Source organism: Podarcis cretensis, assembly GCF_951804945.1.
Source record: "Podarcis cretensis genome assembly, chromosome: 8".
In the NCBI taxonomy this organism is placed as follows: domain Eukaryota; kingdom Metazoa; phylum Chordata; class Lepidosauria; order Squamata; family Lacertidae; genus Podarcis; species Podarcis cretensis.
The window spans coordinates 14820338-14847004 of record NC_137177.1 but is presented as its reverse complement, the minus strand read 5'-3'; the positions used below and the strand labels follow the sequence as shown (position 1 = coordinate 14847004).

At 42.1% G+C, this 26667-nt stretch overlaps 1 protein-coding gene across 5 annotated transcripts; it reads right to left on the bottom strand.

Moving 5' to 3' along the window:
- On the bottom strand, positions 1-26247 carry LOC307221631 (phospholipase A2 inhibitor gamma subunit B-like). 5 transcript variants are annotated; one of them, XM_079986340.1, is made up of 8 exons: positions 25544-26247; positions 24770-24922; positions 23280-23414; positions 11227-11428; positions 9655-9892; positions 4624-4777; positions 3838-3993; positions 1-312 (listed from the first exon to the last, which is right to left on the bottom strand). In XM_079986340.1, exons 5-8 carry the CDS (start codon positions 9739-9741, stop codon positions 149-151), a joined length of 561 nt encoding a protein of 186 aa, XP_079842466.1. In that variant the 5' UTR covers positions 9742-9892; positions 11227-11428; positions 23280-23414; positions 24770-24922; positions 25544-26247; the 3' UTR covers positions 1-148. The 5 variants fall into 5 exon arrangements, 3 of the variants coding, with proteins under 3 accessions (XP_079842466.1, XP_079842465.1, XP_079842464.1); XM_079986339.1 differs by having other exon boundaries at positions 9655-9783; positions 25544-26246; XR_013841434.1 differs by lacking the exon at positions 3838-3993 and having other exon boundaries at positions 9655-9783.
- Positions 26248-26667: the final 420 nt, after the last annotated feature.

Below are 26667 nucleotides of genomic sequence, written 5' to 3'. Positions count from 1 at the left end.
AGTTTATTTTGATCATGAATTTCACCAATTCTGAAAAAGAAAACCCAGGAGACCTGAGTCCCTCTTCTTACCACTAGGCTCACTAGTATCTTCTGCCACTACCACGAATGGTGGAATTAATAAAGAGGAGAGCTTTCCTCTCTCCTGTTTACCCTTTGAGGTCAATCTGTCTTGAAGATTTCTCAGGATCGTAGCATTTTGCTTTAACATTAATTGATCCAATATAGCCAAAGCTAAAGTGTTTTCCATCAAGGGCACACATGTCTTCAGATGCACAGCCTTGGAATTTGAGGTCGAAAATATCGTGGTCAACTAGGAAATAAAAAGCATAAGTTTTGCATTAGTTCTTTAATGGGACCTTGTGGGGTGTAGGAATTACTATGGTTATTAAAGTTCAGTGTGCTTGGAACCAGCATACTGTATGATTAATCCAGCAGACACATATATCACTAGTGCATGCCTTAGGAATCTTACCCTGTGAGTCAAATTAAGCCAAGCAGGTGGCATAATTTGTCCATTTTAACCAAGCAACACCCACTCGCCTTTCACCAACATTGTATTACATCACATTTGTGACGGGTATGTTCACAGCTGCAGAAGAAAAACTAGGAGTCTAGGAAATCTCTCTGAATTGTTGCTTGAGAAGCATGGCTTACAGTCACTGCCAGTCATCTTAATCTCCAGTTGAAAGCAATGTTTTCTACCATTGCCAATCAGCCAAGTGACACTGGCAGTAAGCTGTGCTGGCATTGGGATCAAAAACTGCATATTGCAGTTGATCCCTGCCAAACGTGGAGCCCGAAGGCCTGAAGGCTCCACGTTTGGCAGGGAACTTCCTTTTCAGTTTGGCTTGAGTTGAAGCTATGTTGCAAAAGCAGAATGGAGAGAATTGGGTTGCCTACTGATTCGCTGCCTTGAAGCTGGGTTTCCTGAAAACATAGTGATGCCACTTGGCTGGTAGGCATGCCACACCACACGCTTCTCTCTCTCTCTTTTTTTAAATAATATTTATTAAAGTTTTAAAAGTTACACAGGAAAGAAAAAAAACTCCAAGTTAAACAAAAAACAAAACAATACATCACAATAGAAAAAAGCAAAAAAAATAATAATACAGACAATAAAAAGCGAAAAAAGAAAGAAAAAAAACACACACCAAAAATAAAAAAAACACTTTAAACCTTCACATAACTTATATTTCTTTAGCTTGTTTACTTGACCTCCTCACACCTCCCTTTTTTGTATTCTAGTTCAATTAGATATTTCAGCAAATCCTTCATCTTTGTTTTTATCCTAATAATTTATCTTAATATACTGTAATTTTACATTCTCTTCTTTCACCAATTAACAAACCATTTTTACTTTATTTAATCTTATTTCTCATTCAAACTAATATATTTGAACTTGATCTCTTGCGACATTTCCCCTAGGGTCATAGAAATTTCATTCCATGATTTTCCCATCTCTCATTAAATTCTTTAAAGTCTCCATATATACACTTTAAAATCCCAATCATCTTCCACCGTCTCCTCCCCCTGGTCTTGGCCCCTGCCGTCAGTTCCATCAACCTCCAACAGTCCATCAACCTGGAGATCTTAAATCCGAGGCTCTTAACTCTTCTTCACGTCCCTTCTGCCGATCTTCTTGATAATCTTTGGTACTAAAAAGCAGATCTCAGGGAAGCTCCAACCCAACAGTACTTGTATTCCTTCTTAACAGGTCTGCCAGCTTTCCAGAGTTAAAGCTAGGACCCATAAAGTAATCCAAGCCTTGTTTCACAATTCCTCCAAATCCAAAGGCCCCAAAAGCTCCAATCTCCTCCTGGCTCAGATCTGTATCCCAAAAATCAATTGATCCCTGCATAAGGGGATCTCTCCAACTTTCCTTTTCCAAATTGGGCCAGGCTCCCATCTTCAAAATCTGGCTTTTCCTAATTGCAGTCATATAGGGCCTCAACTTGTAATCCTCCATTTTCCTCTGTGGGGTTGAGGCTCCCCCTTGTATTGCTTTATATTCAACAACAGCAACTTTCTCCTTCTCTGATTCATCAATTTGTTCAGTTAAAATAGATTCCTGTGCCGGGTTCTTGTCAACTTCTGTGCTGATGCCCACTCTTGTTCCCAAAATATCAATATTACTAGCCATAACATCTATCTGTTTATGCAGCTTTCCCAACAGATAAATTGTCCTATTCAGTACAGACGCTACTTCTTTCTCAGCCGACATTCTTGAGATGTTCAAGGTCAGAACTAGTTTCCCAGAATCTTTATCTTTAAAGCCAGTTTCTCCAGCTGCACTCTTGTAACAATGTCCCAAAACTCCCTCTAGAGGAAGACAGTCTCCATTTGTATCAATCCTTCCCAGCACAATTCCAAAAGTAAATTTGTAACAGTTTTCAGTTACCTTTTCTTCTTTTTAAATGCAGAAGCGGACAATAGAAACAATGTCTTTCTTTTAAAGCTAGCTGTCAAATTTGTCCTGTTCACCGTCGATGGACTTTTTGCAAACCGTTCCCAGGTTCAGAGACGTGGTGCTTCAATTTTTAATTCTTCACCTTCTCCTGCAGGTTCGCTTGGTCAAAATCCCCCCCCTTCCCCTTCTTCCAAGGGGGGTAATAGTTTCAATCAGTGGAGTTTTAATCCTTTACATAAGACTTTCCAGGACCTTAGTTAACGACTACTTTGCTTCAGTCTATTTACAGAAAGGGAAGGTGGACTTCCTGTTTGAACCTTCCCCGTTCGGTGCCAAATTAAATTGTTTAAAAGTCCAATTTTCCGTTCAACTCACGGGTTGTTGTTTAAAATCCAATTGTCCACAGGAAAAAAGTCAGCGCTCTCCGACAGCAGCAATGTGGCTTTGCTCCATGAAAGAAGCGGTCGATTCAAAGCACCGCGCCACTCACCCCACTTCGCTCCGGATCCCCAAAACAGGGTTTCCCCACGAGTAGGGGAGGCGTGAATGGTGCCAGCCGAATCCCAAGTTCACAGGCTTCTTCCGCCTGTGATTTCTGTGGGTCTCCGCCTTCGCCATGGCGGTTCAGACCCTACTTTTCACGGAGCAAGTTCCTCCCGATCGGAGGAGCTCCGCCATTGCCGGAGGCGCCAACCCGGAAGTCCTCCACACCACACACTTCTCAAAGTCACTTAGAAAGCCGCCCAATGACATGTGTTGGGAATTAAATATAAGGGTGAGGAGCCATAAGCAGGACAAATCCTACACTAATCCTTGCCAGCAAGGCATTGTAAACATTAAATTACCATCTTCCACCCCTTGTATTTTGCTAGAATAAGGCTGCAGTTCTTCTACACACTTCTAAGGCAGTAAGACTCGATGAACACTGTGCAACTCATTTCTGAGGAATAAGGAACATATTTGTACTGATGGGACCCTTCTTTCTCCCAGCTTCCTTTGCTTTTAAACCTTTGGCCAAGGTGTGTGGCAAAACACAGTCCTCCTGGACCAGCACCCAATGGTTCATACTGCTTTGAGGAGGAGCAGTGATGTGCTGGCTGGTCCTGCACCCTCCCTTGAGTCCCTCTGCTCTGATGCCCCTTGTGCATTAGAAGAAAAGGTGTGCTGTAAGGAGCCTTTTGTACTTTTGTAAGATGCTCACAAAATGTAAAACCCTGCCATGAATGAGTCTGTCCCATCTAGTTCTTATAGAATTCTAACAGGTAGATTGGAATCCAAAACAGGACAAGAGCATCCTCTTTCCCTCAGAGAAAGAAATCAAAGATATAAACATATAAAATGCAAACAAAGTTAAGTCAGTGCTTTTCTGGCAGTAAGAAAGAGACAGAGAGGAGTGGACTTTCTTGGATGATTGGCAATATTACTCACTCATAAGCATACTAAAATAGTCAATGCACTTGGTCTCATAGGCAAGGCAGCTGACATTCCCCTGACTTTGACAATTCTGTGGTGCTCCAGTTCCGACCATGCTGTAGCAGGCTGGGCACTGTAGATCATTGGGGGGAAGATCCTCATGAGGTGGAACTACCAAAGCAAAAACCTACAGTTAGCATATTGATAGACCTCATTCCCCACTCTCTTTATTGTTAACATCACTTCACTTTTTTCATGCCTTCTAGCAACTTAATACCATAGCTGGAATTGAACCTCCACATTGTGTCCTACAACTGCCATCAACTTTGCAGATTAGGATTGTCTCTTGATCATCTCTGAATAATGCATCAGGCAAACTATCTGCTGTTTCTAGACTTCCATATCCGAAGGTACTGACAGCTGCTTTCCCTTGGAGGCAATATCTCTCCCTCCCTCTCTCTGTAAGTGCAAGCAAGTACTGGGCAAGATCAGAACCCAAATTGGGCAGTGCTATACCAAGATTTTCCATATTTCTTTCTACTTTTCTGCCTCCAGCGCCACCTCCTACCTGTATGAAATTTGACTGTTGTAAGTAAGGAGCACTAGATTATTCTGCATCCTAAGAGGAGATCATTTACTCTATCCATTCCAGATTCAAAGATCAACTGTAGATACTCTTGGACCCTTGCACACTATGTCTGAATGGACCAAAAGACATAAATGCTCTACTATGCCTGTAATTAGGTGGCTCTTATATAATGGTTTTACAAGCCTTTAAATTTCATAGATGTAGATACTCACGGTGGGGAGGCTCCAAATTGCACAGTTCCGTTCTGCAGCAGATGACCTTTGTCCAGAGAAATTTACCCTCAGCTGCAGTGACGCTATAATCACCTGAGTGACAAAAATTGGGGGTCCTCACATTGACGGTAAGTTTCCTCTTGATACCATTGAACTGAAAGGAGCAAAAGTAAATAAACCCCAAATCTCCAAAAATTCTAGTTAATTCACTCCAAATGTATTTATTTTTACTCTTCAGTGAGAAATTACGTAATTCACAGTTCTTGAACCAAAGGATGAACGCAAACACCATTATCCTTCAAAATCCCTATATAGAAGATCCCACTGCTTACCACCAATTAATTAAGTAGAGGATTCACCCCCCCTAATTGCCTCCAATTAAATATAGCAGACACACCTCATGGTACGCTAATTAAATGAATGTCTACAATTTACCACAGGCTACCTTGGAAGGGACGCAGGTGGCACTGTGGGTTAAAGCCTCAGTGCCTAGGGCTTGCCGATCGAAAGGTCGGCGGTTTGAATACCTGTGGCGGGGTGCGCTCCCGCTGCTCGGTCCCAGCGCCTGCCAACCTAGCAGTTTGAAAGCACCTCCGGGTGCAAGTAGATAAATAGGGACCGCTTACCAACGGGAAGGTAAACGGCGTTTCCGTGTGCGGCTCTGGCTCTGGCCAGAGCAGCGATGTCACGCTGGCCACGTGACCCGGAAGTGTCTCCGGACAGCGCTGGCCCCTGGCCTCTTAAGTGAGATGGGCGCACAACCCCAGAGTCTGGCAAGACTGGCCCATACGGGCAGGGGTACCTTTACCTTTACCTTTACCTTGGAAGGGGGTGGTCTTGTATAAGGGAAAATTTAGTGATTTAGAGCCTTGGGTAGAAGTTGAACAATCAAGAAAAGTTTTATTTACAAAAAGAATTTGTGAAACAAGGTTGGATCAGGAGATGCATTCTTTCAGGTAGAAGGTAACTTATTACTTAAACTAAATATAAGGATGTCACAGGCCTAAAGACAGTATTATAGGCACAGCTCTTCTTAAACTTCAGTTGCTAAAAATCAGTTGGTTCACTTAAGGTAGATGTTCAGGTTTCTAGTGAAGGTAGTATAATGCTTAATAGTTCCTCTCGTTCCTTTACTTAGATATAACAGGTGTTACAGTTCCTCTTGCCATAGATAGACTCTGTGTGGATGTTCAACTCAAATCAGAACCAGTTCTCCCTCTATCATATAATATTGTATCCTAATCACTATCTCCCATATCAAATCTAGCCCTATCTCTCAACCTGAACCTTATCTAACATCTCAAATCAAGCCCATTCTAACTATCTCCCCCAGAAACAGGGCTGCCATATTTCAAACAGTGAAAATCCAGACAGAAAAGTTGTTGAGCAGTTTTTGGCAAGATCACAAAAAAAAATGATGGTTCTGAGCTATTTTAAGGGGAAATTGGCAAAATCAGCACTTCCGACATGGGCTGCCATACATCCAGATTTACCCAGACATTTAGCCAATTTCCGCCCAGACGCAACTGATGAATGTGTTATTCCATATATGTCCAGGAAGTCCTGGACAAATGGCAACCCTACCAGAAACTGCTCCTTTTATTCTCCCTCCCAAAGTGCTGCTCCACCTCCCTCTGGTTAACTGGTTAACAAAACCAGTCAGAGAGAGGCTCCAGGACTCTGGTGAAATTTCTGAGGGACTGCATCACTAGGCTCTGCTGTCTATCAAACCATAATTTTCTGATTTTTGCTAATCAGTTCTCCAGCAAAACAGTACACAGTACATTCAAAGATGCAAATATTAAGGAAACATGCGTGTAAACAGCAGGTGGTATTCAATGCTAATCCAACTCATTTTGGTTAGTGAGCAAGGCTATTTTAGGGCCATTCATTTCAGTTACAGTGGTACCTCGGGTTACAGACGCTTCAGGTTACAGACTCCGCTAACCCCAAAATAATACCTTGGATTAAGAACTTTGCTTCAGGCTGAGAACAGAAATCAAGTGGTGGTGGCATGGCAGCAGCGGGAGGCCCCATTAGCTAAAGTTGTACCTCAGGTTAAGAACAGTTTCAGGTTAAGAACGGACATCCAGAACGAATTAAGTTCTTAACCTGAGGTACCACTGTATTTACTCAAAACAGTACTTAGCTCAATGCAACTCAGCTATATTAGTTAAAAGAACTGACACACGTATATTGTATTAAGGGGAAATGGTTTACAATCACATTTTTATTAGTCACAACTGCACGAAAATGTTTTATTAGGAGAAAATTGCTCTCAAATGTTGACACATTTTCATGAGTTATTTATTTACTTACTGTGCAAAGCACTATATAAGTTTGGGGAAAATGAGAAAGTAAAAGAAACAAAAATTGACACATTCACCCATTTCTAGTAGAGACTGGAATAAATTTGTCTGTCTGGAAGATACTAGTTGAAAGATGTAGCAGATGAAAAGGGCATCTGATTTCTCAGATGGGGTGAATTTGCACCATTCTGATGATGGAGGAATCATTTGTCTAGGGTGTTACACCGACAGGTTTCCCTCACTTATTGCACAGTTGTCCCAGCCTGCACTTGTTGATCATTGTTGCTGAAGACCCACAAATTGTAGGGGGTCTATAAATTTCTGCTTTTATACCACAGTCTTGTATCTCAGGTTATTATTCCAGGGCATGCAGGCAATGAGAGAAATGGAAGCTGAAACCTAGAGATGCTCAATGTTCAAGGGGCCTTTGTGAAGCCAAGAGGCCATATAGCCCTTCCTTGTGTTCTAAAATTACTGGATACTCAGGATAAAAGGAAGATGTATCTGCTTTTGAGACAACAATCCTATTAATCCCTCCAAAATGCACAGTGGATGAAGATGCATGTCTTAGTATCATTGCACTTTGATTTTACTATCCCCCTGCAACAAACTGAAGGGGACCAGGGTCTCTGAGACTGATGACATCACAACACACATCTTCTTTCAAAGGTTTTTGATGTAAGAGACTGACTAGACAAGGAGTAATGGTGGGAGGCTACAGCCAGGGACCACCCCCCCGAAACATCAGAGGGGGAAGCCTCTGAGCCAGGAGAATGATGGCGCTATTCAAAAGACAGATCAGAGGTAGAAGGTGGGGGCGGGCGGGCAGGCAGACAGGTTGGAGGCAAAGCAAGTAACAGACTTGAGTCAGAGTGAGGCAACTGAGAAGGAAGAAGCTGACACTTTGACAGACACCCAGCAGGCTGACAGTTCCATGGTTTTCCTCTCCCCTCCTCCCCTGTCTCCAAGAACGAGAAGGGTTTTCCATGTAGCAGAACAAAAGGCACAGAGAGCCCCGCCTCAGAGGAGACTGTTGGGAAGACAGCCAGCTGGGGAGGTGCTGTTGACGGCCTGCAAACTCCCAGAACATGGGATTTGATACACATAACTGTGCAGAGAACCAGGCAAAGATAGAAAGGGTCTCTTGGGACTCACTGTAGATAGAGGGAGGGTCCTGACACAGGGGGAATGGAGAGAAGTGGGAGGTGCAAGACAGTCTCAGCAACAGCTTGGTATAGTGTGTATTTTGGTGTCCCTGTGTGTTTTCTGTTCTGATTCTTTAATAAAAGACTAACTGCAAGGTATCTGGTGCTGCCTTCTCTCTCTCTGAGCTGTGGATGAACTGTGCTATGTGTCAGCTCCCTTGATACTTGGAATAATGCAGGAAGGAGAAGTAGGGTTCTAGGACAACCATCTGTTTTCTTTGTACAATCTAATCTGGACCATCTGGTGCAGCAGCAAGAAGAGAAAAAAGCTACAGCTGCCACAAATGATGCCTGTATTGAATTTGTAATAATTTAATTAACTTACTGCCTCACCTTATGATGGAAGTCTAACCAAAATCAAACCAGACTTCATGGCTTCTGGTATAGTGCAGATCGCTGGTTAATGCATGGATGGCTAAACTGTGGCCCTCTAGAATTTACTGAACTATAGCTTCCACCATCTCCATCCATTGGCCATGCTGGCTGAGGTGGATGTGGGTGGTGGTCCAGCAACTTCTAGAGGACCATAGCTTAGCCAGCCCTGGTCTGATGCATGCCAGGATCTCTATGCTGAAACCGAAATGTGATGGAAAGAGACAACCAATGTTGGAGTAAATTCATGAGACAGAGGATGGCTGCTATGTGTCAGGCTAGGACATGAGGTGCCAGGGTTCAAATCTCCACTCAGTCATTAAGCTCACTGGGTGACGTTCAACACTCACTGCCTCTCAGCCTAACCTACCGCACAAGGTTAAATGCATGGGGGAAGTGTTAAGTATAGTGGTTTAATTCACACAGAAATGAAAAAATCTGTATGTATGAAAATGGAAAATGACTAAACATGTATTGGTAACACTAAGCATTTCTAAAGGACTCTGAGCTCCTTGCAGAGTTAATGATTAACTATCTGATTATTGCTCTCGGTTAGCTAACATGTCAGCGTTGTAAACCTGAGGTCATTAGAGAGGTACTGGGTTGAAATCCCCATTTCAAAAAGAGTTGCCTTTGAGTCTTTGCCTCTGTGGTGTGAAGATGCAAATAGAGTCATCTCTCTAAAAGCTACAGACAAAACTATGTATGTAAATGACTCTTCTGAAGGGAGAACAAACAGCCTTTAGACAGAAAAGCAGGCTGGAGAGAGAGAAAGCGACCTTTGCTTATAGGTCAGTTTGGATTATTTCATATTTTATAAGAAGCTGAGCCTGTGCTGGACAGCACAATATATTATATGGATATTTTTGATGTTTTAATTCTGTTTTGAAGAAGGTTCTGCCAGTAAAAGTTTAAACAATATTTCATAAACAACATTTCATTTTCAAAGGAGTCAGTTCTGATTCCAGTCACTTCAAACTGTGCAATATTTGATATCTGTAACAGGAAGAACCATGTACACCATCTTGTGCTTTTTGGAGAAAAGGTGGGATATAAATGCAATAAATAAATAATAAATAATACTAATTTACACATGAAAGTCATTCCTTGGGGTGACCAAGAGTAAGTGAGAAGATTTCACTTACGTATATTGCTCTGCAGAACACCAGAGGAGCAGATTCCATAAGACCTACAGACACGACGTGGATATTTAAAGACATCACAAGCGTCATAGCCACGTGGCAAACAACAATTGGAACATGTCAGAGATGTCACTGCATAAAGGAGACAGAGGTTGCTGCAGGAGATTTCTTGACATGGTAATGGAGTTAGTGGTACATTGGGTTGGGATGAGACAGTCTGGCTATATAAAACACATAAACCCTGTATGCAAATATAAAATATATTTCAGATTTATTCTTTGAAATAGTGAAGTCAAATGCATGTTAATCATCCAACTCCTGTTTTCCTAACTAGTCAAAGTACTATAATGTGGGAAAAGATGTCCTTCTTCCTAAGGAGGTGGCATGCAAGAGGGTAGATGAGTGTTAAACTGGAAGGCTATAACTTTTTTTATTAATGATTGGGTGTCATATTTATCCAAGGCAATTTCCCCTTCTCCAGTAATTAGGAAAAGAGAGATCTCTCTCTTGATGAGTGCCCATGATTTTATGTTTTGAACATACATAGATAAAATTAATAAATTAAATAATATATTAAATAATAAACAAAAAGTGAATAAATTTAGAGCGCCTCTTTTTTTTCTTAATGAGTCCTGAAAAAACTCTTGGAGGTGTACAGTACATATTGTAAATAAGAAAGCCTAGACCAAGAACACAATACACAGAACACTCTCCTGAAAGTGTCAATGAAAGTTAAACACAGAAAATCATAGGGGTACTCAAATTCTCTATGGCATTGAAATCTGAGTCAAACTCCATTAAAGTTTTTGAAACTGTGTAGAATAAAAAAAAGAAGCTATACTCTCTACCATCAAGAATATCAGCAGTTTTTATCCAGGTGGAGCAGAATGTGCTCAATTAAAGTATATATTTTTAAAATTGCTACTATTCCAATGTAGCATTTCCATGCCTTGTGCTATATGGAATTGAATATCAGTATGTTTTAAACTACCTCTAGTTTCTCTGAACTGAGCTCTGCATTGCCCTTGAATAAGTGTCAAGAAAAGGGGATGCAACTAATTAGAAACACCAAAGTTTTCTCTTGATATCCACTCCTAAGAATAGAGTATTCTAGCGCAAGTTATCTGATCAAATGCTTGCCACTTTCCTTAATAAATGCCGCTATTGAACTGCCAATTTCCAAGGGATGCCCAACACAGCCTTCAGTGACTGCTACAACAGACAGACCTTGTAATTGTGATCAGCCTCAGGTAGAAGACATCACTCATTATCTCTTAGCCTGCTCCTTATATAGAGACCCAAGAGACTGCTTTCTGAAACCTTTATTGGCACAAACATGTAGGTATATCAAAGCAGAAATGGTTTGGTCTATTTTGTGAAACAATAATAGCATTGTAACACAGAGAGTGCCACTCTATGCATTGAAGGGGGTTCCTTCCAACTTTAAAATTCTACGATCCCCCCCCCCAATTATTCTCATCTCCTGTCCCCATTCTCATTCCCTCACAAGGAGCAAGGCTTTTCAGTGTCTTCTAAAAAGGATAAAAAGAATCCATTTTACTGGTTCCTACTTACCTGGAGAAAGCAGGGCGAAGAGGAGGCAGGTGCTCAGATGTTCTTTCATCATTTTAGAAAAATAAGGAGACTCAAGAACATGGATGGACCAGTCAAGAGGACTGATGGAGGCAGAGGCTTACTTAGAGATATTTATAGGCCAAGGATTCATACTACAGTCAAAGTGTGGGAAAAATGGTTCAGTGAAGTCTGGCAATGGGACCTGTGTATTTGTCAAGAGAACAAAGAGAGACATGTTGAAATTCAAAACTCAGTGTTGAAATTAATTGAATGATTCATCTTTGAATGATTCATCTTTGATTTAATTAGCTGAATTATTCATCTTTGATTTCATTAGTTGTTTCAAGGCAGTTGACAGAATTATTTTTCTATAAAATTACGTTACAGTTAAAATGGTAACGACACCAAGAAAGAAAGAAAGAAAGAAAGAAAGAAAGAAAGAAAGAAGAATCTGGGAACAAAAATGACAAGTGCAAAGCCTATATGGCAATCTCTCTCTCCTAGTCAAGTGCACCTGGCAATGTGCAAAGAGCAACTGAGGAAGACATTTTTGGTTCCGCTGCAGATTAACCCAAGTCATTAGTGCAGCCAAGCTGTGGGGTGAGCCATTGGCAGTGAAGCAGTCAGCTGGGCTTTAGGGTTGTAAGGTTGAGGTAAAAAGTAAGCCTGTGTAAGTGGAAGTAAAAGACCATGATATTCCATGTGTGATATGTTGTGATATCATTTATTACTGCCTACCAAGGAATTATTATTTTTAAAGCCAATTTTAAAATCCATTAATAGTGTAGCCTCTGCTTTGAGAAACAGAGTCAGGGGGGTTGTGGCAGACACAATGCTTTTGCACCCTGTGCCTTTGCCTACCCTCGCATTCCATGAGGAACAGGTAGGTAGCCGTGTTGGTCTGCCATAGTCAAAAGAAAATAAAAGAGAAAAAAAATTCCTTCCAGTAGCACCTTAAAGACCAACTAAGTTAGTTCTAGGTATGAGCTTTCGTGTGCATGCACACTTCTTCAGATACCCTGAAACAGAAGTCACCAGACCCTTCTATATAGTGAGAAGGTGGGGAGGGGTATTACGCAGAAGGGTGGTGGGAATGGGTGATTGGCAGATAGCTGTGATGAGCCTGTTGACGACTCTTAACGACTGCAATAGGTCTTACAGGAAAAAGCAAGGGGTGAGAAGGTGAAAAATGGCTTTGTCATGTATAATGAGATAAGAATCCAATGTCTTTGTTAAGACCAGGTCTCTCCATGGTTTTAAGTTTGGTAATAAGTTGCAATTCAGCAGCTTCTCTTTCCAGTCTATTTCTGAAATTCCTTTGTAATAGAACAGCTACTTTGAGATCTTGTATAGAATGTCCTGGGAGATTGAAGTGTTCTCCTACTGGTTTCTCTGTCTTGTGATTCCTGATGTCGGATTTATGTCCGTTTATCCTTTGGCGTAAGGTTTGGCCTGTTTGTCCAATATAGAGAGCTGAAGGACACTGTTGGCATTTGATGGCATACACAATGTTAGACGATGAGCAATTAAATAGTCCCGAGATGGTATGTGTGATGTTGTTGGGGCCAGTAATGATGTTGTCCGGGTGTATGTGGCAGCAAAGTTGGCATCTGGGTTTATTGCAGGCTCTGGTGCCAGTGTCCGTGTTAAGTCTGGTAGTAGTATTATTGTGGGTTAGGAGTTCTTAAACAACTCCTAACCCACAATCTTAAACAACTCACACATCACACATACCATCTCGGGACTATTTAATTGCTCATCGTCTATCATTGTGTATGCCATCAAATGCCAACAGTGTCCTTCAGCTCTCTATATTGGACAAACAGGCCAAACCTTACACCAAAGGATAAACGGACATAAATCCGACATCAGGAATCACAAGACAGAGAAACCAGTAGGAGAACACTTCAATCTCCCAGGACATTCTATACAAGATCTCAAAGTAGCTGTTCTATTACAAAGGAATTTCAGAAATAGACTGGAAAGAGAAGCTGCTGAATTGCAACTTATTACCAAACTTAAAACCATGGAGAGACCTGGTCTTAACAAAGACATTGGATTCTTATCTCATTATACATGACAAAGCCATTTTTCAACTTCTCACCCCTTGCTTTTTCCTGTAAGACCTATTGCAGTCGTTAAGAGTCGTCAACAGGCTCATCACAGCTATCTGCCAATCACCCATTCCCACCACCCTTCTGCGTAATACCCCTCCCCACCTTCTCACTATATAGAAGGGTCTGGTGACTTCTGTTTCAGTGTATCTGAAGAAGTGTGCATGCACACGAAAGCTCATACCTAGAACTAACTTAGTTGGTCTTTAAGGTGCTACTGGAAGGATTTTTTTTTCCTTTTTCTTTCTTTATTCCATGAGGAAGTGAGTGCCAGACCTCAGGGCAAACCAAGGATGAAAGACCATTCCTCTCAAGCCCAGAGAGGAATTCAGAGAATGGTTTAACCCCCAACATTCTCATTATCTTTATCTGCTTCTCCGTGCAATGTTGAGGGAGGCATCCATTCCTGCTGCAGAGCAAAAATGGAAGACATCCTTGGACATATCTAGGTAGGCTGCTGTGGATGCAGACCCAATCCAAAAAGAATTGATCCCAATGTCCCTTAGACAGACTCTCTCTATGATAAACTAGCATCACAAATATGTATCACAAATTCTTGGCCTTGCAGCACCACCCAGCACGAAAATTTAAACCACTAACTCCTGCAACTCTCATGAAGTAACCTTGAACACTGCTTGACTGAATCCAACTCTATACTTAGCAAAGTTCATGCTGCACTAGGCCCCTCTGTCTTTTCCTTTCCCAGAGGAACCATCAGTTCCTCTGCCATATCATATCACTAAATTCCTGTGTCAGGTGAGAACACCAGCCTGCCTCAGCAGGGCATATAAAGAGGATGTCATCCAGATAGTAGACCACATCTGCCAAACCTGTCCACTTCTTGACAGTTCAATTAAAAAACAACTGAAGCATTCAAAAGTACGTTTTGGAGCACAATTCAAAGTGTTCGTGCTGACCTTTAAAGCCCCCATCATTCAGCAAGGCTTGGGGCGGCAGCCTGCAGCCCGAAGCACGGGGCGAGCTGCAAAGCCCGCCCCCTGCTTTGGACAGATGTTGGCAAGCCTTGCACGCCCTGCAGGAGGTCCCGCTGGGCGCGCAAGGCTTGGGGCGGCAGCCTGTTCTGGGGGCTGGGGTCGGGGGAAGTTCAGGATTCCCCCGCACCAGCCCCCGCGCCTGGGGGGGAATAAAAATCCCCCCAAAAAACTAGGTGCGTCCTATGGGGTGGTACGTCCTATGGGGTGAAAAATATGGTATTAGCTTTAAGAAACAGAGAAACACAAAACATTGTCAGCTACCCAGATACTGTTGTTGTGTTGTTTAGTCGTTTAGTCGTGTCCGACTCTTCGTGACCCCATGGACCAGAGAACGCCAGGCACTCCTGTCCTCCACTGCCCCCCGCAGCTTGGTCAGACTCATGCTGGTAACCTCGAAAACACTATCCAACCATCTCGTCCTCTGTCGCCCCCTTCTCCTTGTGCCCTCCATCTTTCCCAACATCAGGGTCTTCTCCAGGGAGTCTTCTCTTCTCATGAGGTGGCCAAAGTACTGGAGCCTCAGCTTCACAATCTGTCCTTCCAGTGAGCACTCAGGGCTGATTTCCTTCAGAATGGAGAGGTTTGATCTTCTTGCAGTCCATGGGACTCTCAAGAGTCTCCTCCAGCACCATAATTCAAAAGCATCAATTCTTCGGCGATCAGCCTTCTTTATGGTCCAGCTCTCACTTCCATACATCACTACTGGGAAAACCATAGCTTTAACTATACGGACCTTTGTTGGCAAGGTGATGTCTCTACTTCTCAAGATGCTGTCTAGGCCTGTCATTGCCCTTCTCCCAAGAAGCAGGCGTCTTTTAATTTCGTGGCTGCTGTCACCATCTGCAGTGATCATGGAGCCCAAGAAAGTAAAATCTCTCACTGCCTCCATTTCTTCCCCTTCTATTTGCCAGGAGGTGATGGGACCAGTAGCCATGATCTTTGTTTTTTTGATGTTGAGCTTCAGACCATATTTTGCACTCTCCTCTTTCACCCTCAATAAAAGGTTCTTTAATTCCTCCTCACTTTCTGCCATCAAGGTTGTGTCATCTGCATATCTGAGGTTGTTGATATTTCTTCCGGCAATCTTAATTCTGGCTAGGGATTCATCCAGCCCAGCCTTTCGCATGATGAATTCTGCATGTAAGTTAAATAAGCAGGGAGACAAAATGCAGCCTTGTCGTACTCCTTTCCCAATTTGGAACCAGTCAGTTGTTCCATATCCAGTTCTAACTGTAGCTTCTTGTCCCACATAGAGATTTCTCAGGAGACAGATGAGGTGATCAGGCACTCCCATTTCTTTAAGAACTTGCCATAGTTTGCCATGGTCGACACAGTCAAAGGCTTTTGCATAGTCAATGAAGCAGAAGTAAATGTCTTTCTGGAACTCTCTAGCTTTCTCCATAATCCAGCGCATGTTTGCAATTTGGTCTCTGGTTCCTCTGCCTCTTCTAAATCCAGCTTGCACTTCTGGGAGTTCTCGGTCCACATACTGCTTGAGCCTTCCTTGTAGAATTTTAAGCATAACCTTGCTAGCGTGAGAAATTAGTGCAATTGTGCGATAGTTGGAGCATTCTTTGGCACTGCCCTTCTTTGGGATTGGGATGTAGACTGATCTTCTCCAATCTTCTGGCCACTGCTGAGTTTTCCAAACTTGCTGGCATATTGAGTGTAGCACCTTAACAGCATCATCTTTTAAAATTTTAAATAGTTCAGCTGGAATACCATCACTTCCACTGGCCTTGTTATTTGCAGTGCTTTCTAAGGCCCATTTGACTTCACTCTCCAGGATGTCTGGCTCAAGGTCAGCAACCCCACTACCTGGGGTATATGAGACATCCGTTTCTTTCTGGTATAATTCCTCTGTGTATTCTTGCCACCTCTTCTTAATGTCTTCTGCTTCTGTTAGGTCCTTTCCACTTTTGTCCTTTATTATGGAAATCTTTGTACGAAATGTTCCTTTCATATCTCCAATTTTCTTGAACAGATCTCTGGTTCTTCCCATTCTATTGCTTTCCTCTATTTCTTTGCATTGCTTGTTTAAGAAGGTCTTCTTGTCTCTCCTTGCTATTCTTTGGAAATCTGCATTCAATTTCCTGTATGTTTCACGATCTCCCTTGCATTTTGCTTGCCTTCTCTCCCCCGCTATTTGTAAGGCCTCGTTGGACAGCCACTTTGCTTTCTTGCATTTCCTTTTCATTGGGATGGTTTTCGTTGCTGCCTCCTGTATAATGTTACGAGCCTCCATCCATAGTTCTTCAGGCACTCTGTCCACCAAATCTAAATCCTTAAACCTGTTCCTCACTTCCACTGTGTATTCATAAGGGATTTGACTTAGATTGTATCTTACCGGCCCAGTGGTTTTTCCTACTTTCTTCAGTTTAAGCTTGAATTTTGCTATAAGAAGCTGATGATCTGAGCCACAGTCAGCTCCAGGTCTTGTTTTTGCTGACTGTATAGAGCTTCTCCATCTTTGGCTGCAGAGAATATAATCAATCTGATTTCGATGCTGCCCATCTGGTGATGTCCATGTGTAGAGTCGTCTCTTGTGTTGTTGGAAAAGCGTGTTTGTGATGACCAGCTTGTTCTCTTGACAGAACTCTATTAGCCTTTGCCCTGCTTCGTTTTGATCTCCAAGGCCAAACTTGCCAGTTGTTCCTTTTATCTCTTGACTCCCTACTTTAGCATTCCAATCCCCTATAATGAGAAGAACATCCTTCTTTGGTGTCACTTCTATAAGGTGTTGTAAGTCTTCATAGAATTGGTCAATTTCAGTTTCTTCAGCACCAGTAGTTGGTGCATAAACTTGGATTACTGTGATGTTAAAAGGTCTGCCTTGGATTCGTATCGAGATCATTCTATCATTTTTGAGATTGCATCCCAGTACAGCTTTTGCCACTCTTTTGTTGACTATGAGGGCCACTCCATTTCTTTTACGGGTTTCTTGCCCACAGTAGTAGATATGATGGTCATCCGAACTGAATTCACCCATTCCCGTCCATTTTAGTTCACTGATGCCCAGGATGTCAATATTTATTCTTGCCATCTCATTTTTGACCACCTCCAACTTACCCATGTTCATGGTTCTTACATTCCAGGTTCCTATGCAATATTTTTCTTTACAGCATTGGACTTTCCTTTCGCTTCCAGGCATATCCGCAACTGAGCGTCCTTTCGGCTTTGGCCCAGCCGCTTCATCAGCTCTGGATCTACTTGTACTTGCCCTCCGCTCTTCCCCAGTAGCATGTTGGACGCCTTCCGACCTGAGGGGCTCATCTTCCAGCTATGCCTGTTGTCTTTGTCCATGGAGTTTTCTTGGCAGGGATACTGGAGTGGCTTGCCGGTTCCTCCTCCAGGTGGATCACGTTTGGTCAAAACTCTCCACTATGACCTGTTCATCTTGGGTGCCCTGCTTGGCATAGTTCATAGCTTCTCTGAGTTCTTCAAGCCCCTTCGCCACGGCAAGGCAGTGATCCTCAAATTGAGTTTCTTTATCTATTCCCAAAAAAATTGTAGCAATGTTTTTCCTAAGATCAAGTTAAGAAAAAACAAACAAACCCTTTAACTGCTCGGTTTTCCCCTTGGTCCATCCCAGATACCCAGCAATGCTGTTTTATTTATACATTATTTCCTAAAATTTATACACGGCCTGATTGAAGAAGAAGAAGAAGAAGAAGAAGAAGAAAAAGAAGAAGTTACAAGCGGATAAATATGAGAAAGCATCAGAATATACAAGAGTTCAAATACTAAAACTGATTAAAATTACGACTTTCTAAGCTTCTGAGTATGCTTGTCTAAGCAAATATGTTTTTAGCAAGTGCTGAGCAGAGTACAGTGAGCACCCCTGACTGTTCTCAGTGCTAGAGAAGGTACTGGCAAGACATCCTGCGTAGCAACTGAATTAATTTGCTGAACAACTATTTCCCAAAATTCTGTCACTTAATAGTACTCCAACTAACAATGAAAAAATGGCTCGTAAATTGTTCTAACAACAATCTTGCCCATCTGGATTCCCGTGCCACACCTGGGCAGCAACCCCACTGCACTGTCAAAGGACACACAGTGCACTAAGCACAGGTGCACTTCTTGACTGACCCACATTTTGGAAAGGATCAAAGATGCATGAATCAAAATTTGTTCTATACTGTTTTCAGGACCACAAATAGCAGGGATTTGACCAGGGGGGAGGCATGTGAGGAGTGATGGACCCAGTACTCTACCTGTAGCAACTTCCTTAGTGATCTTTTTTAAAATAATGACCTCCACCTGTTTCACTGATTTAAAGTTTCCGCTAAACTGAGAAACTCTCAGGCTGATATGTGTATATATGATGCAGAAATCCTAAAACCTTTCAAATTGCATGTAATATCATCTAGGTTTGAATAACCCTACAATAATTTCTGTAAAAGTAAAAAAATGATAAAGGTTGATTGTTCCTATAGAACCTTATATATACAATATTATACATTTTCTGAATGTATTTCCACCCACCCCAAAAGTTCTATTCTTGGACAGCCCCACGACAAGTGATGGCATGGCTCCCTGTAACTAAAAGGTCTGCAACTCATTGGCTGAATATTAAATTGTAAAATACAATAAAATTGTTTATGTGTAGCCAGGCTACTGCAAGCCTTTAATTTTTATTAGTATTCTCTAATAAAATCAAAAGGGACACGGGTGGCACTGTGGGTAAAACCTCAGTGCTTAGGACTTGCCGATCGCATGGTCGGCGGTTTGAATCCCCGCGGCGGGGTGAGCTCCCGTCGTTCGGTCCCACCTCCTGCCCACCTAGCAGTTCGAAAGCACCCTTAAGTGCAAGTAGATAAATAGGTACCGCTTTATAGCGGGAAGGTAAACGGCGTTTCCGTGTGCTGCGTTGGTGCAGGCTCGCTAGAGCAGCTTCGTCATGCTGGCCACGTGACCCGGAAGTGTCTTCGGACAGCGCTGGCCCCCGGCCTCTTAAGCAAGATGGGCGCGCAACCCCAGAGTCGGACACGACTGGCCCGTATGGGCAGGGGTAACTTTACCTTTACCTAATAAAATCAAAAAAAGAGTGTGACTTTTATTCAGTATATTTAAGGCTTGCACTTCATAGCAGGTTTAGAGCAGAGATGCCTCAAAGAATCCGATAATGTTTTGGATAGTGAGGGTGTAGTAAAGTTGGTATTATTTAGAAATTATTCTTTGGTCAAGTAAAAGGAGTGAAGCCTTGTGGTAGTTTCAGCAACCACAAGGACCCTGGGAAAGAGGTTGTGTATCTTTAAACTCCAGACTAGCAGGCTCCTTGGCGTGAAAGGTTTATTGGGATGAAGGAAGCCTTGATTTAATGAAAGGGCTGACACCTGGGTCTAAGAGTGTGAATATCCCCCCCCCCCAATGATGTTATCTGTCCTTGAATTGCTTGGGAATGTGTATCTGCAAAGTTTCCGCGGAAGGGAGGAAACCCTTTGATTTGAGTTCTGAATTCTAAATTGACCCAGCTGCCAAGGGGTAGATTGATTGACTAGCAAGCCGGTCATTGGTGAATTCAAAAATTAATTAAGACTTATGATTGGCTTGAGAGTTACGACGCAAAGTGCGAATTATGAATAAAGGATCAGGGAATTGTTTGAGGAGTTGCTCTTTGCCATTGCTCACTGCAATCCGCATGGATGCCCGGCTATCGTCACCTAATAGCCGTCGTTTCGTCTTTTGAAATGGAGATCTTCAAAAGCCTTCAGTCTGCGGATTCTTGAAAAGATTTCAACTATCCTTGTGAGTATGTTAGTTAGCTATACTATGCAACGTCTTTATTTTTTCATCTGTGTCGTTCAAAAGAAGTGCCTGCTGTTTTAGCATGTTCTTTATGTTATTTTAAAATAAAACCTTTTAAAAGAGAAACTGGTTTTAGTTTTGTGTGCCTTCCCGGGGGAATAGCTAAGTCCTAGCCTTACGCTTGGTTACGCTTTACCGTAGAATTTCTGTCTGCAAGTTTGTGGAAACAACTTGTGGAGTGGGGGATAGCCTGGATAACGGGTCACAGCCTTCTCCCTGGGTTGTGATTCTGGGTCCCCTGGAACAGAGGGAGTGGTGGCAGCCCTACTGGGTCGTTTTCGTTCTGTTTTGCAAAAAGTAATGTACCTGCCAACCCTGCCCTAGGAAGCCTGGTCTGGCCGGAGAGCAGAGACAGGCAGGGGAGGGGCAAGTGGTTGGGGGACAACGTTACTACGTCGTGGCAGCGGTGGGATACTGCTGACACCTACGTTACTACAGAGGGTACAGCAGATTTTCAGCCAACAAGCAAGGCCTTGTACTGGTGTTGGGGGTAATGTGGTTGGGTTATTATAGGCACATGGACAGCTCCTACTTAGATTCTTGCTCTGAGAAGGCCTCTAAGTCACTGAATCATAAAATCCTAGAAGAATAGAGTTATAGAGTTGGAAGGTACTCTGAGCACCATTTTGTACAACCCGCTGCAATACAGGATTCTCAACTAAATCTTAAATGACACACGACCATCCAACCTGAGGCCTTCTGATTATTCCCCCCATTTTTTAGTATCTTCTCACAATGCTATGACCACCAACAATGTTCTCAGAGACTGACTGCTGGCCATAATTTGTTACACAAATGTGAACTACTACTGCTGCTACTCAGGTGTCCAATGCCTCATTCTGTCTCTCCCTCCCTTTTTTGTTTTGCCACGAAAGTAAAAAGGAACCTTTTGTTCTTCAAATTCCAATATCAGCACACACACACAGAGAGAGAGAGGGGGGGGGGGTTGGCTTCAAATGACTCTGATGAGCACTGCAGCCCTAATCAGCATCAACAGGGGTTAATAATAAGAGTACATGTCGAGAATGGATGAATTAAGCATTGGCTTTATTTTACTTTGTCCACATCTAACTGATCACAAAGTCTTTACTTTCAGGCACTTTTGTGTTTGAAGAAGGCACCACTTGGTCCAGTGACCTGATTCAAATCTAGGAGCACTTTGTTCTATTAATCCATTCAAATTGTATTTCAATCTGTCTCTAAACATCTGTCAACTTTGTCATTGCAATTATATGTCATATGGGTGAGTCATATGTCTATCTTTGTAGAAGGCAGTCCTGAATTAGATGAACAGTCAGAAGACAACCCTCTCCTTCAAGGCGTCCTTCATTTGAAAGCTTCTCTGGTCCAGTTCTGGTTTAAAGGCCAAGAACAATAAGCAGAGAGAATAGGGCTTTCCATCAGCCACTAGAATTGGGAGGACTAAGTGGGCAGGCAAACAGTTCAAAATTAAGCCTGCACCACTATAGTGAGATGAATTTCTAGATTATGAATTTGAATTTATAGAGAAAAATCAGCAAAGATGACTATGATGCAAACCTGGGATCTCTTCTTTGGAGATACATTTCCCCTGTCTCGTGATGCACAACTGACCAGTCTAATGCTTAGACTGCCTATGACTGGCTGACGGATCTTCCAATACATATCTGTTTTAGGACAGAGGCATTTGTGTGTGAGAGGTTTTGTGCTACCATGTAAATTTAGCAGTAGAAGCAAGTAGGGCTGAATAAAACACAAAGCCAATTCTCATATATCCTGTCAAATACCCTTTCTCATCATTCCACACATTCTGCATATATAAAACATACAGATAAAGAATACAGATATGTCAGAAGAGTTTATTTTGGTCATGAATTTCACAAACAGTGAAAAAGAAAACCCAGTAAGCCTCAGCCCCTCCTCTCAACATAAGCTGTTATTATATTCTGCTGGTACCATGAACAATGGAATTGACAAGGAGGAGAGCTTTCCTCTCTCCTATCTACCCTTCAAGAACGATCTGCTCTGAGGCTTTCTTAGCATCAGAGCATTTGGTTACAATCCGCTCTAAGTGAAGATAGCCATATGTAAATCTTTTTCCATTAAGGGCACACATGTCTTCAGTTGCACAGCCTTTGAGTGTCAGTGGCGGAAGGAAACCATATACATCTGGGAAATAAAAAGTATAAGGTTTGCATGAGTTCTTTATTAGGTCCTAGGGAAGACCATGTTTATAAAAGCTTAGTGTGTTTGGAACCAACACATGGTAGGATTAATCTGTCAGCCAGTCACCACTAGTGCATGCCTTAGGAAACTTAACCAGTGAACCAATGAAGCCCAGCAGGTGGCCAAATGTGTCATTTTACCAAGGCTATACCCACTTGCCTTTTTCCCACCCTCCTTTGCTTTTAAACCTTTGGCCAAGGTGTGTGGTAAGACACAGTCCTCCTGGACCAGCACCCAATGGTTCATACTGCTGTGCAGAGGAGCAGTTATGTGCCGGCTGGTTCTGCACCTTGTATCCCTCTGCCCTGATGCCCCTTGCGCATTAGAGGGAAAGGGTGTGCTGTAAGGAGCCTGCTGTATTTGTTTATGCTCCCCACACAATGCAAAACCCTGCCCCTGTGTGAGTCTGTCTCTAGTTCTTAAGTAATTTTAACAGCGGTAGATTGGAATCCAAAAGAGAATACAAACTTGTCAGCTGGAAATTCTCAGCTTGCACCAGCTTGTATCAGATGTAGAAATTACCATTCTACTTCAGCCCATAGACTATAAATGATTTCTACACATTGAACCAATGCTTTCAAGGCAGAACAGTGCTATCTGGTCCTACACCCCCCCTCGTATCCCTATTTTTTGATGCCCCTTGTCCATTAGAGGACAAAAGTGTGCTGTGAGGAGCCTACTGTACCTTTGTAAACACCCCACACAATGCAAACCCCTGCCCATGAGTGAGCCTGTCCCCTCTAGCTCTTACACAATTGTAACAGGGGTAGATTGGAATACAAAACAGGACTTTCTCCTCAGAGAAAGAAATCAAAGCTACATACACATAACACATATAAAAAGCAAACAAAGATTAGACATTGCTTTTCTGGCAGTGATAAGGAGACAGAGGAGCAGATTTTATTAGCTGATTGGAAATATTACTCACATATAGCCCCGCTAGAATAGTCAATGCACTTGGTCTCATTGCCAAGGCAGCTGACAGTCCCCTGACTTTCGCAGGTTTGGCCGAAGCAGGCTGGGCACCATAGACCATTGGGGGGAAGATCCGCACGAGGTGGAACTACCAAAGTAAATGCCTACAGTCAGTATATTGATAAACATCATTTCCCACCCCCTTCTCATTACTGTTAACTTTATTTCATTTATTTCATGCTTTCTAGTAACTTCTGATCTTACCTGGACTTGCTATCTCCACATTGTGCCCTACTTTGGCCATCAACTTTGCAGAAAAGGCACAACTGCTGAGTGTCTATAAATAAAGATTTTGTTTTTCATCTTTTCTCAGGCATGCTCATTTTCATTCTATTTTCCACAGTTCTCACTTTGTATATGGGTATTCAAAGCTACAGTTTATGGGTATTCAAAGCTTTGTATATGGGTACTCAAAGCTATATGGGTATTTGAAGCTATATGAGTATTTGAAGCTACAGTCAGCTGCATTCTCTTGGAGGTCATTTCTCTTACTATGGGTGCAAGCAAGTAGTCAGCAGACCCAGACCCCAAATTTTTTAGAGCTGTGTCAAGATTTTCCATATTATTTTCTCTTTCTCTGCCTCCAGCCCCAGCCCTTATGCATATAAAGTATGACTGATGAATAAAGAGGACTAAATTATTCTGCGTCCTAAGAGGAAACCATCTACTTCATCCATTCCAGATTCATCACAGAACTGTTGAGCTGGAAGGGACCCTAAGGGTCATCTAGTCCAACCCCCTGTAATGCAGGATACCGAGCTAAAGCCTCCAGGACAGATGGCCATCCAATCTCTGCTTCAAAACCTCCAATAAGGTGATTCCACAATGTCCTGATTGAGAACATTCCACAGTAAAACAACTCTTACTGTGAGAAAGTTTTACCTGAAGTTTAGGTGGAATCTCCTTTCTTGAACGATTCAAAGATCAGTTGTAGATACTTAGAATCATAGAATCATAGAGTTGGAAGAGACCACAAGGGCCATCGAGTCCAACCCCCTGCCAAGCAGGAAACACCATCAGAGCACTCCTGACATATGGTTGTCAAGCCTCTGCTTAAAGACCTCCAAAGAAGGAGACTCTACCACACACCTTGGCAGCAAATTCCACTGTCGAACAGCTCTTACTGTCAGGAAGTTCTTCCTAATGTTTAGGTGGAATCTTTTTTCTTGTAGTTTGGAACCATTGCTCCGTGTCCGCTTCTCTGGAGCAGCAGAAAACAATCTTTCTCCCTCCTCTATGTGACATCCTTTTATATATTTGAACATGGCTATCATATCTCCTCTTCTCCAGGCCCCTTAACCTCCTCTTCTCCAGGCTTATTAGACCCTTGCACCTAGTGTCTGAATGGACTGAAAAACAAAGATGCTATACTTTACCTGTAACTGGGTGGAAGTTATATGATGGGTTAATAAGCCATTAACTTTCAGAGATGCAGAAACTCACCATAGAGAGGTTCCTTATTACACTTGTATGTTCCGCAGCAGAAGACCTTCATCTGGAGGTATTTACCATTGGCTGAAGTTAAACTGTAATCACCTGAGTGGCAACGTTGGGAATGACCACATCCCCGGTAAGTTGCCACTTTATACTGTTGAACTGTGAAGAACAAAAGGAAACAAATCACAAGATCTGCAAGAATTCTGATTAATTCCCTCCAAATGTATTTATTTTTACTGATGGTTCCTATTAACTAAATTCTTTACTCTTCCATGAAAAACTACGTAATGCACAGTTCTTGAATCAATAGATGAACCTAATCACCCTATGCTGAACAAGCAGCGTAATCAGGGTACCTCATTAGAAGGGTCTCGATGGAAGTCTCCGTTCCCAGCGATGGCCTTAGCAAGTCAATCTGGGTAGACTGGCGCCTGGTGAGAGGCCATATTTCATGACATGACCCTGTGGTTTCACCCCTTCAGTAGGCAACTGGAATGGATTTATAATCAAAGCCAGAGCCAAAAGTCTACCTACACCAGTAATCAATAAATTTGTGGCCATTTTTAATCTAGATCATTTTGTGAGTGAGTTCATTCTATCACACCTCACACAGGGGAGGGTGACACTGCGACTGGTACCAAAACCATGTACAGCACATAGTGAGTGCTCTTTGGAAAAAAGTTGGGGTTTAGATGCAAGTAATAATCAATACATTATATTAATTTGCACATGAACAACATTTATTGTGGTGAACAATATAAGTGAAAAGTTCCAGCTCACCTATATTATTATCCAGAACACCAGAGACACAGATTGGATTAGAGCGACAGGTCTCAGATTTTTCACCTTTACATGAAGTTGCATTACTATTACAGGAGGAACAAATCAGAGATGTCGCTGCATAAAGGAGATAGAGGTTATTGCAGCAGATTTCCTGAGATGGTAACAAGCTTAATGGTCTTTTCAGTGTCATTAAATGATGATTAAAAGAATCCAATTCTGCAGGTTGATTCTTACCTGGAGAAAGCAGGGCCAAGAGGAGGCAGGTGCTCAGAAGTGCTTTCTGCATTCTTGAAAGATTTGGTGACTCAGAGCAGAGATGTACCAAGGCAGAGAACTGATGCAGGTAGAGTCTTACGTGGAGATATTTAAAGGCTATAGATTCATGATGTGGGCAACTCTTGGGAACAAATGGTTCAGTAAGGTCTGGGAGTGAGGGCTGTGTGTTTGCCAAGAAGACACAGAGGGACATAGTGAAATTCAAAGCTCCATGCTGAAATTGGCTGATTTATTCATCTTTGATGGCACACATATTTTTGGTATGATAAGGTAAAAGCTCATAAAGGATTTGGGAACCACATATTTTGAAAGTCATTGTATGAGGTGTGAGATAGATATAAGCATTTATTAGAAGGTAAGACACCATGATGACTATCACCTCTTTAGGCAATGAGTGTGAAAAAGATAAATATGAGTAAAAATTGGGCCACCTATGAACAATTAGTGAAGGAGATGGATAACCAATGGAAATCAAAACCTTATGAGGAGGTCAAAGGTTTTGTGAATGACTGGTTCCATTATCTTCAAATTAATGAAATGTTTAAAGATGATAAAAAGAAAAATGAATTTGGATATATAAAATCGAGATTTGAATTAGAATTATTAAATAATAAAGTTAAAATATTATCTAAAATGTATAAATTATTATTGGAATGGCATTTGAAAGATGAAAAAGTCAAATCAGTTATGATACATTGGGCTAAAGATATTGGTCATAATATACAATTAGAGAATTGGAAAAAATTATGGAGAGAGGGAATAAATTTTACTGCCTGCAGTGTTTTAATAGAAAATATAATGAAAATGATGTACAGATGGTATATAACACCAGTGAAATGAGCTAA

What these genes read in the sequence shown, in the direction of transcription:
- LOC307221631 (XM_079986338.1), bottom strand. Translation starts at nt 26,015, where the DNA reads ATGTCCCTCTGTGTCTTCTTGGCAAACACACAGCCCTCACTCCCAGAC. An exon ending in TGTTCTGGATAATAATATAG is followed by an intron (nt 24,923 to 25,543) that starts GTGAGCTGGAAC and finishes TGTTCTTCACAG; the next exon opens with TTCAACAGTATAAAGTGGCA. An exon ending in TAATAAGGAACCTCTCTATG is followed by an intron (nt 3,994 to 24,769) that starts GTGAGTTTCTGC and finishes TTGCTTTGGTAG; the next exon opens with TTCCACCTCATGAGGATCTT.